This window comes from Asterias amurensis, chromosome 12 (genome assembly GCF_032118995.1).
Source record: "Asterias amurensis chromosome 12, ASM3211899v1".
Taxonomy (NCBI): Eukaryota; Metazoa; Echinodermata; class Asteroidea; order Forcipulatida; family Asteriidae; genus Asterias; species Asterias amurensis.
The window spans coordinates 14,456,602-14,468,727 of NC_092659.1; the positions used below are offsets into that span (position 1 = coordinate 14,456,602).

Below are 12,126 nucleotides of genomic sequence, written 5' to 3' on the forward strand. Positions count from 1 at the left end.
ACACACGCTGTAGGCGCTGAATGAGGGGCATGCTGGTCTAGCTAGAGGTCAAGTTTGCTCTCTAGCTAGACCTCAGCTTTTGCTGTGGTACCTTTATACAAATTTCCATTTACATTTTCCTCAAGAAAAAACAAATTCCCCTTTACCAAAGGATATTTGCTGTGCCCCATCCAGAACGGAGCTCAAGACCTGTCTTTGCATTACACTTTCAATAGATGTTAAATTTGCATCGGGGATAAAGAATACTAATTTTAGTTTTTTTATCCATATTCACTGATGTGTGTTAGCACTATATTGACCCCTTGCACGCGCGTCACAAGCGGCGACTGATGCCACGCTCACCATGTTGGTGGTCAATAGGCTTACGTGTAAGCGCTGCGTCACCTAAAAATGCGCACTTCACTGAATAACACACGTTGACATTGACCACCAAAATGCCGCATCCATCATTATTCTGATGATGACGTCAGGTGAAATGGGTCAATACCCGAAAGACTAATACTTACGTTCCAATCTAACGAGGTAACATCTTTGTTGCTAGGAACATCTTGACCACCTTCTCGAATACAATGTCGTAGTACTAATTGATGAGGGCTACTGTTATTCTCGCTAAGGTTCCATATTCTCGCTGTTGAGTCACCAGAACTGCAAATAACAAATTAAAACAAATATGTCAACTTTAATCATTATCTATAGTCTATATAAGACTTATGCATATGCGAGAAAACAATTAGAACAAGGTTTTTTCCCCTATGATGTAATCTCATCTTTTAAAACAATTCTATTTGTACGAAATTCTTGAAAATGAAAATACTCCAAAGCATTTTACATGTATGATGAATACAATTTTATGTTTTATACAATGCAAATAATTTGTTAATATTAAAAAATTTAACCCTTTAGCACGCACGCAACATTAAACATAATGTCACACGCTCCTTAGTGCGCCAGGAAAATTCAATCGATTTCCAGCCCTATCCAAAAAAACGTTGGATAACTGTCGGTGTGATTATTTTCTTGTGTTACAAGTTGAGTTTATTTTGTAGAGGATGAAATTATCTTGTGGATGATTGTCACAGTTGCTTTGTTTGTCTCACAAAATTCAAGCTTTCAGGTTGGAAACACAAGAGAGATCCAAACAAATTGAAAACATTGTTTGCGTATCAAGTGAAGGTTTGTTTACGTGGAAAGTTGTGCACACAAGTTTTTTCAATTTTACTGTCGTCCGACAGGAAAATAAAGCTATGAAAAGTGGTTGAAAATAATCACAACATACCTTGAGAAATGAAAATGAATGCCTCTATTATCAACAGACATTCTGTACCTAAAATCTTTTGTAAAATCCTTTCAAATCGCGGTATTCCATGTGTAAAAACACCAGAAAGTTTGACGCGAAACAAGCGGAAGACTGCCATTACTGTGTACATGCGCGCGTAGTACGTGGTACATCCCCTATACGGTCCGGCTACACAGAGAAAACGTACGGCTCCACACAGAGAAAAAGCACCCACTCATACATGCGTTGTTTGATTGTGAAATGACTTTCGACCTTTGAACCTTACGTCATTTTTTCTTATGCGGACCATGTGCTATTTTTAGACTGTTGACATCTTGAGATCGCGCTCTATCTACGGCTGTTTGCTGCGTTATAATCGCATGTGTATAACTCAAATTACACCATGTCAAACTGCATGGGCGCGTGCGGGCGGTTTGCGTGGTCATACGCAGGGCGTCTCCGGGCGTTATGCGGGCTAAAGGGTTAAACAAAATTAAAACTTTAATGAGATGATTATTTTTTTAAACCCCATCTGTCAATCACACCTGAATCTGTGCGTCCATTACATTTGATGTAGGTGGTAAAATGAACAGCGGTTGGGTGACATTCTTAATTGGTTACAAGTGACTGGAAACAGAGGTCAAGTCTAACTCTCCAAATTTCTTTGTTGATTTATTAAATTTCATGGTTAAATTTTACTTTCCCAACTATATTAACTTTGTATCCAATATGTTTAAGTTAAATGTAAATTTAAAATGGTTAGGACCAGCGTGGTTCTAGAAGAATAAATAAGTGAGACTTGCAGTCTACAAAGATTAAGAAGTTTATCCAAATGTTTCATTTACACACACACACTTGTAAATGAAATTAAAACGTCTTTCAAATTCACCCCTGTTTTAACTTCAAGCAGACAAAATTCCCTTTTCCCCCCTCAAGAAACAAATTTTCTGGCAGATTGAAAATGCCAGACTTGCACAGTCTGTAAAGATTAAGTTTAAATCCAAATACTTTCTTCTAACTTGCAACCAAATTAATCTGTGTTTTAACAGTGAGCAGACAAAGTTCCCTTTTTTCTCAAGAAACAAATTTTCTAAATTCACAGTGAAGGCTTGTTTCTAAATTCCTATATAAATCGAAAATTAATCCTCCAAATTTGAACTGAAAGTTTTGTTCTTCACGTCTCAACTAAATCTGGAGAATCTTAGGGACACATCCTGTAGAAGTATAAAAACATCCGCCCCTGGGGAAGACGGAGGAAGGATGGGAGGGAGGAGGGGGTGCGCCACTCACTCAACTTCGTCAACAAGACACTGTTAAAACATTCTCTATAGATCTTATCAATTTAATTTGACACCCTATGGAGGGTAAGCATGGTAAACTTTGTAGGAAGTCCAAACATGTGAAAATAGCATATATTTTTTCCATTTGAAGACTTTTGAGGTAGGGTGGCTACAGCCGACAATGAAAGACAGCTGAACTGTGGGCCCGCAGTGGGAGACTTTCAAATGCTAGGTGGCAGCAGACTTATGTAGTTTTGACCACGCGCGCATAACCAAAATAATGGACTTATGAGGTAAGTCTGCTGCCACCTAGTGTCCCCAAAAGTCTCTTATTGAAGGGCGAGACGTTACATGGGACACCACTAGGAAGAATTTATTCACATAATCTACGGGGATGAAGTCAATAAGGAATTAACTATCGAGTGTGATGAGACCTGCCTCCGATGTCTGAAAAGCGGCAAGAGGAAACCAGCAAATTTGGGAGTTGGGACGGCTTTGTACAATGGAGGATGAACAACAAACAGTAAAATGGATTGGGTTCTGCAGAACGCCATGTGTGGGAGATTGTCAATGAGTGAGATTTATTGGTTTTGGCTCCACTCCCGTTTTTAGAAATGGAGGAAGAGTGCTGGCCATGTACCGCAGTAACCCCTGTGGCTTATCCCAAAGTCACTGTTAAAGTGAGATTTACAAGCCTGGAATTTCATCTTTGAAAGGACAAGGCCATTTTCATTTTGCAAAGGGCACCAAGGTAAAGTCTATAGGACACTTTTGAAGGGGCATGAAAGCAAAGACCAGGGGCAACAGAGGGGTCAGAGGCCATTGCCTCAGTAACCTCCGTGTAATTCCAGGACTTGATTTATTAAACATGGTTTTCTCATTGTTTCAGAAACATCTAATTAATATGAAGTTGATTCATTAGGGAGGCTTGCTGCACGTTTTTGCTTTGAGTGTAATATTGCCCACATTACATCATGTGCGTTGTAGTATATCGTCATGAATGTGTGTTGGCTACAAATTTGTTCATTACAACATGGAAAACATTGGCACCCTTTCAGGGAACTTTCTGCAGAGTCAGGGAGATTTGGCAGCTCACGTGTATGCAATAACGTGTACCTTGTCCTCTCACCAACCTTTTACAGGCATGTGAGTAACTATCCATGAAAAAAGAGGAAAAGAGAAAACTGGACAAGAAAAAAAGAGGAAAAGATACTATTCCTATACTTTTGTGCACAGAAAGTGAAGAAAAAAAAGGAAAGTCAAAACCAAAAGAGGAAATCAGCTGAAAAGAGGAAGTCTCACATGCCTGCTTTTAATCTGACCAGTAACGTTACTGACCAGAATACCTGCCAGGTTGAATGCTACGTAATGGGAGACGTTTGAGATGCTGTCGGTCCTTTTTTGCGGTACTCAGCGTGCGCACACATGCTCCGTATTGCACGTCAAGAGTCTGAGCTTGCGCACTACTGGCAAGAACTGTGAAAAAGGACCGTCCAAAGATCTCCCATTAATAAAACCTTCTAAAGGTTTTTCAACCCCGTTTCCAGGGATCCCCTCATCGATGACAACACTGAAACAACTACCACAGGTGGGTGTTAAATTGAGTATTAATTCAAAGAAGAGACATGACACTAATAATAGAAGCACGGCAGGTTTACAAACAATTGAAATAATATGACATACACGTTTTCTGTAATTCTGAGTGACATCAACAGTGTATTGATGACTCAGTAATTATTTATACCTTCGATGGGTTTTCTTTTTTCCTACAATATGACTGGGGAGGAATGATTCCAAACTTTCAAGGTTGAAGTTACTGTTTGTACTTTTTAAGTACAACTGTTTGAAACCATCTTGCCTAAAGGTACATGAAATTTGATGAGAATCGCAAAGAGAGGGTTGGCGTGACAGATAGTGGCACGCTGGCTGACAGCGCGATGCGTCAGACGCTACAAGTGTGACACAGTGTCAAGAGTGTGGAACTTTGGGTTTCAAGAAATCTGGACATAAGGAATTCTTCATATAACAACGTGACGTCTAGACCGATTTGGATCGGTTTTTCTTGCAATTAAAAAAAAAAAATGTAGTACTGGATCTATTCAACTCAATCAAGGCTAATTGGTCTTTGATAAGATTGGTGTGCCTAAATTATCTTGAGCCACTTCTTTAAAAAGGATTCGGGTACTTTTTCAAAATGTCCATAGGTTTACATATAACTTACAGGGTTTGAAGATAATGATAGTGGAAAGCTTCCCTTAAAATATTACTTACTGAGGTGCTGTAGTTTTTGAGAAATGAGTAAAACAATGTCATGAAAATACGTTTGTAAATGCTTAAAATAATTTTAGTCTCATGAGACGAAAATTATTTTCATGACATTGTTTTACTCATTTCCCCAAAACTACAGCACCTCAGCACGTAATATTTTCAGGGAAGCTTTCTACTATCATTATCTTCAAACTGTGTAAGTTTAGTGTAAATCTGTGGACATTGTGTTTTTTGTCCTACAAAAAGTACATACACCCTTTAACTTCCACTTAGAAACTGCTTCTACACCCATTGATGCCTACAAGTTTGATAGGTTACAAGTGGCTTAAATCAGGGCCCCACTTCATAGAGCTATACTGCAAGCACAGCAAGTACTAAAACATTAGGCTTACCAGAAGAAAATTACAAGCCAAAATAGAACGCTGTGTACAATATGTGATTGGTACCCTATTATGAAGCTGGGCCCTGAGTAACTTGGCTGGTCACCCTGAAGGTACAAGTTTGTAGAACTATTGGCTATAACCAAAGCAGGCCTGGAAGAGCAAGGAGGCCATTGCCTCTGTTGCCCCTGGTCTTGGCCTTAGTGCCGTTTCCAAAACTTCCCATAGACTTTCTGATTTTCCAATACAAGTGCCCTTTGCAAAATCAAAATGGCCTTGCGCTTTCACATATGATATTCCAGACCTACCGAAGCCACAAGTGGGTACGGTCACAGTATGATGTTCAAGGGTCTTTAAACACCAGGGTCATTGGGGGGGGGGGGGGGGAGGGGGGGGTGACCATTCACTCACTCTGCGTGAATTCAATAAGCACACAGTAAAGCACAAGGTTAGTTTTTGATCATAGGGGCATTTTGAGGAGGGGGGGGGGGGGTAACGTGACCGCTCACTTACCCTAACGCTAACAGGCCGTTGCATGGATTCAATATGCACACAGTGAGCATAAGGTTAGTTTTTGATCCAGGGGCATTTGGAGGAGGGGGGGGGGAGGGGGTGATATAACCATTCACTCACCCTGACGCTAAAAGGTCGTTGCATGGATTCAATATGCACACGGTGAGCAAAAGGTTTTAGTTTTTGATCCAGGGGCATGTGGAGGAGGGGGGAGGGGGTGATATAACCATTCACTCACCCTGACGCTAAAAGGTCGTTGCATGGATTCCAGGCACAGATGAAGACTTCTGACTCATGACCCCTGAGAACGGTTGCCTTGGTGGCTGGGATTTCTACACCGCCGTCAATCTCCATCGACTCCATGTGGTTGGCTACAGAAAATATAAATTCAGGTACATTTTAAAAAGACTGGAATAAACAATGCAGGTCGTTGTGGTTTTAAAATCTAAGTATACCTTTGGTTTTGGAATCATTGGATTGTTTTATTCCTACATATAAATGTATACATGTGTACAACAATCAAACTAACATGTGAACATTTCATTTCAAAAGATGATCACATTTTTGAGATATCGTCGCAACTCCGGAGCAAATATGTCCCTGCAGGAACAATAATCCCTATAGGAATCCAAATCTGACCAGTATTGCCAACTTCGGTTATGCTGGTCTTTTATACTGAAGTGATTAAGCCTTAAAGGTTTGCACGCTCTAATCACACAGTTTACTTGATTAATATCAAAATTAAAGCCACATTAGTATTCGGAATTCTGCATTTGATTCACCTTTAGTTTGCTCTAATCAGCAGAATCTTTGCTTCAGGTACAAAGTATGGTAAAGTACATACACTGTACATGTAGCAATACCAGATGATAATTGTGTGACTCAATTCCAGAAGGTTAACTGAAAACACTTGGGGTAAAGCACAACTTTTCTTGGTTAAAGGTACATTTTAGTGTTCAAAAGACCCGAAGTACATGTACTGTGCAATACCACAGACAAGACACCAAAAAGGTAGAAATTAGCTGATCAGCTGCATGCCTGGATGCAGTGTTCTCCTTTAACATTGGTCTGCTGGCCAAATGCTAGCTCAGAGTCCGAGTCTCAAGCTTGGCCATAATAAGCAGACAATTGTGTTTACTGTTTAACAATACTATGATGCTAAGCAAATACAAGCAGGAAACCAGTCACAATTAGTCCATGAGACATGGCATTTTGGCCGGTAACCTTTAATTCTGGTAAGCATACTTGTTATGTGCTCAGCTACTGTTTGTGCTTTAACGCAGCTCCATGAAATTGGGACCTGGATTATTTGCTCCTTAATAAGCTGGGATGGAAACATTTAGACTTTCTTTTTTTCCAGACATTTGATGCCAAATGCGCGTATTATTGCCCAATCATGCCGGATGTTCATTCTACTAATAGCCTGCACAATAATGTGTCACAGGCAAAAACCGCCGATATGGGCATATAACATCAATCCCGGTAAATTAACATTCACGTTGAAAGCAATGATCAAACATGCCTTGAGTAGTTCCCAACAGCCCTCTGACCTTATGAGTATCTCAGTGCAATGACACTTTGATATGTCACAGAACTTCTGTGTCATTACTCGCCAAAATAGGCTTATAATTTTCTGTTGTCAAACCTCTGTGACTTTTTAAGACGGGAAGGTTGTCATCTATTGTCTAGGCACATATTCACATGTCAAGATGAATCTCGCACAATGACAACTATAGTGTGAGTTAACGAGAACTGTCAGATCTGACATTGACAGAAATTCTGTTGCTGCGCATAAAAAAAAACAGACAACCAATGGCTGAATCACTCTACCAGAGAGGAAAGGGGATCCATCCTAATGTCAATAGTTTGACAATCAGGTCAAGGTATGGTACCCTGCATCATCAAAACCCAAGGTACCAAAGACTTTTACATACATGTACGTTACAACATGTGCTGTAATCGGTCTTGTAGGTGGGAAGGGGGGGGGGAACCAGTTCTGTTTTGATCTCAATCTTGGTTTAAGATTTAATTGTCTGTCTTGTTCTTGAGTGGGATATCCAGGTCTTGAAACCAAGGTCATTAACGAAAAGGAGTCAAGGTGTTTTGAGAGAGCGAAGATGTTTTCACTTTCGAACAAAAACAATGGGGACGCCACAAATAACCCCTACATGTTAGTCCAAACAATGGGACAACAAACAGAAGACCTTGATTTACCTGGTCAAAAAGAGTGAATGCATACATATATGTAGAGTAAATGTGGGTTGGTATACACGTTCAAATCATGGACCTACAACAAAAGAGGACAATAGGGTCCACGGTTCGGGAAAGGTCCACAGTGGGAGAGTGTGTACAAAACCAATGGGAGCTGTGGCAAAAAAAGTAGAGTATAAACAAAAGAGGGACAACAGGAGGTCCATGAATGCACGCTTGGGTGGGTAGGTGTTCACACTTTAAATCTGGGACCTACATAATAACAATAGGAGGTCCCTGATTACAGGTGTTTATACATTTATTTGTGTGTAGTTGATGCATTCAACAATCATAGTGCAGGCCTGCAGGCTGACACAGCTACGTATCTACAATGAACTATTCAAAACCACAGTGGATGATACTGAATGGTCAGACAGTAGGAGTATTTTAAAATACAAAGCACAAGCCACAACATCTCTGCACTTGCGACAGTGTTACACATGTGAGTTGACTCAAAAGTCATTCACTCTGGCTCTAGAATTCGCAACGAGACCCACAGGTGTTTGCAGGTACTCGACAGTCGTACTGCGGTGCAAAGACCTCAACCCAGATACCTGAAGCTACGAGTGACAGAGAAACAAGCTAATGAGATAACTTAATTAACTGAGTCACTAGAGGGGAATGTAAGCTGTGTAGAGTGATGTCTAGACTCAAAGGGTGTAGGTCTTGAGCTGCCGTTATCCAGGGCCACAATTCCAGGGTGGTGGTAGCACCGTTGGCTGCCTACTACCCTCACAAGTAAAGCGCTCTTACATTACAGGGATCTACATGTATGGGCCAAGTGCTCGTCGAGTACATGTAGGACCTGAAACTTTGCAAGGTGCAGATACAATATACAATTGTTGCACGCTGTGACGGGGTCCATGGTGTTGTGTACAGAGGGTGTCATTTTCCCCCGAGGGTGTACAAAACCTATGGACCCCAATCACAGAGTGCAACAATTGTTTTGTTATACCTTGGTAACATGATTATTCCTCTTTTCAAAGTTATGTTGTCATCTTCAAACATTATAACGACGGAGTATGCATAGATTAATAAGCAGACAAACAGTTTTTCAAATAAGATACCATTCCTCACTGTTCCCTCGAACCCGCGGCCGTTTCGTACTATAGGGGGTCCTAAGCGCTGGAAATCGACCAACGGTGGGAACGATCAAGTTGATGTACACAGGTTAACATCACTCATGTTATCCGCCGCGTTGTGCAGCCATGGTCCATGCGTATTTGTTGCACGGCACGTGATTGGTTCTCGACCAATCAAACTTCACAATATATTACTAAGGTATAACAATCGAGGATGGCTAAGCAGAGCTTCCTGCCCTTAATCTTTGATGCATGTCACAGAGGAACGATTTCGTCTTAAAGCATAATGGTTAGACTAACTTTATTTTGTGCACACTGAATGCCAACATTGGGCAGCAAAGTCTGGTAGTAACTGGGGCATTTTCTGGGGCATTTTCTGTAGCACTTTGTTATGCTACATACATGTATACAAGGGAATCTCTCACTGTAACTACAAGCCCGAGACTTACACATGGGCCATGGCCTTGATCCTCCTTCAATCGTTTCCCATGCTCTTAGTTTTTCCAATGTAAATATCCAATGAGAGCTGTTTTAAGCACATAAAGTAGCTTAGCACAACACAATTACGCTTACCAGAATAAGGTTACCAGCCAAAACACAAAGTCACATGTACTATTTGTGACTGGTATCCTGCTCATTTCTGCTAAGCTGAAAAGTGTTAAGTAATATCTTCTGCTTAAGCAGCTCCATGAAGTTGGGGCCAGTACATGCAGTATGGCCCTCATCAAATGATCGTCAACATCTCAAGCATTATACACCAATGGGAAGAGGCTTAAGCCCAGTTCATACTTTTCAACATCACAAGGCTTTTTTCACTGTTAATGTTTTGCAGGAGTTACCATCTAATCAACTGTTGCAAACTATTCATTGCAAATTTGTAACGTCAAAATTCGTACCGCATTCACATTCGCTGGAAGTATGCACCCGGCTTAAGAAACACCAGACAGATCAAGTTTGTGAACTATTTCCAATGGCATACACATGCACAGAATTCCGTAAACATTGCAACAAATCAAGTCTACACCCAACATTGACACCACCCGAATTCATCATATCCTGTCATTTTCTCAAAATGGCTGACGGAATACCAGCAAGGACCGTCTGCGAGGACCTACAAACCAGGCCGGTCAACAAACCACAGTCCCAGGGTACTTTTGACCTTTGACCTACAACAGGCCTGATAGTTAACAAAGGCAACAAAGGCGATTGCCTCAATGCCCCCTGGTCATTGCCTTGGTGCCCTTGAAGTGCTCCAGTAGAAATTTACAATTAGGACTGTGTCCTTTGACTTACGAGCTGCTGCAGTGAAACTGTCTTCCAAGGAGAAAATGCCTTGGTGCCCTTGCCCTATCAAAAGCGAAGCATACACGCCTGCTACGTACCTTGTAATGAGTTGAGAGCTACATCGTCACCATTGGCATTTGCACCGTCCACTTTATTGGTGTTATTTGTGTTGGCGGCCGCCTGCCTCGTCAGTTCACTCTTCCGTGATGAGATGACGTCTGGCATGACAGCGTCTATCAGAGACAGGGAATCGAACCCATTGTCCATCACCGACCCATCCTGAGAAAATTAACACAAGAAAATTATGAAAACTGGTCAAGGATAGCAGTTTTGTCTCAAGGTACAGAGAGTGGCCTTGGTGCACCCTTACATTCTGAAGTCCTTCGCAATCCTTCTGTTGTCTGAACTTAAACTTATATTTTGTTTATTTATTTATAGCTTAAATACCCCCACATGTTGCCCAACAAAGGGCCAAGATTGATCATTCTGCAAATCACTCACTAAAATAGAAAACTTTTGGGATCCTACCATGTACATTGTAGGTGTCAGGAAAGGTGGATCCATTGTTCTTGCTAATGGGCACATGCACAGAACTACATTGTACATAAACAATGGAAATTTATCTGCCCCAGAAAACTTGTTTTGTTAAAACTATCTTTCTGATGTAGGCCTATTAATGTAGTGATCACAACCAGTTTAATGGTCAAATTGAAAAAAGAAAGAACCTTTTTTGAAAATTATTATTCATTTTTGAAAAGGATGAAACATGAGCATTATGAACAACTAGGTTGCACAGTTTTGAGTACATTAAAGCCCACAGGGCAAGTTGTGAACTGGCAATTGACAGCCTATAACCTTTTTTTTTCATAGACAAAGTACGCAGGACCGGGCTAGTGTAATAAAGAGAGAACAAAAAGAATAACCACCTTTAAATGTTTTTAGTTGGTAATAATTGCTCCATCCTGCACAGCAAAATATTCTGACTAAATATGTTTTGTGCACACTGACCGCAAACAGTCTGTAGCACACATAGGAGTTAGCAACCCCTATATTGCTGGGCTACACAATGTATTACTACATGTGTACAAGGTAAATCATTCAATGACTCTCTGGTATCCTGCTCATTTTTGCTTAACAGAAAAGCTAATGCTACTTTAAAGGAACACGTTGCCTTGGATCGGTCGAGTTGGTCTTTGAAAAACGTTTGTAACCGTTTTTTATAAAATGCATATGGGTAGAAAGATGTTGTAAAAGTAGAATACAATGATCCACACAAACATGCCTCGAAATTGCGTGGTTTTCCTTTTACCTCGTCGACTAACACATCGGCCATTTATGGGGGTCAAAATTTTGACTCCCATAAATGGCCGACCATGTTAGTTCGCACAGTAGAAGGAAAACCACGCAATTTCGAGGCAAACTTGTGTGGATCATTGTATTCTACTTTCAAAACATCTTTCCAACCATATGCATTTTATAAAAAACGGTTACAAACGCTTTTGTTTTGACCAACTTGTCCGATCCAAGGCAACGTGTTCCTTTAAGCGGCTCTAAGCAGAGCCTAATTTCATAGAGATGCTTAAAAGCACAAAAGTTGCTAACCACAACAAAAAAGTGCTTACCAAAATAAGGGTACAAGCCAAACTGCTATGAGAGATAAAACATTTTTGATCAGTATCCTGCTCATTTTTGCTAAGCAGAAACTTGTTAAGCGATCATTTCTGCTTATGCAGCTCTATGAAATCAGGCCCAAGTTCTGACAAAAAGTACCCTTAAAAATAACCCACCCTCCA

The 12,126-nt window shown here is 40.7% G+C and overlaps 1 protein-coding gene across 4 annotated transcripts in view; it reads right to left on the reverse strand.

The window, feature by feature from the left end:
- LOC139944839 (F-box-like/WD repeat-containing protein TBL1XR1) overlaps positions 1-12,126 on the reverse strand; it is a 64,497-nt gene that overhangs the window by 43,515 nt on the left and 8,856 nt on the right. For all 4 annotated transcript variants that reach the window (XM_071941962.1, XM_071941963.1, XM_071941964.1 and 1 more), the window contains exons 4-6: positions 10,432-10,612; positions 5,956-6,088; positions 507-645 (exon numbers count right to left, since the gene is read on the reverse strand). In XM_071941962.1, the coding sequence (XP_071798063.1) occupies positions 507-645; positions 5,956-6,088; positions 10,432-10,612 (453 nt within the window). The remainder of the gene's footprint in view (positions 1-506; positions 646-5,955; positions 6,089-10,431; positions 10,613-12,126) is intronic.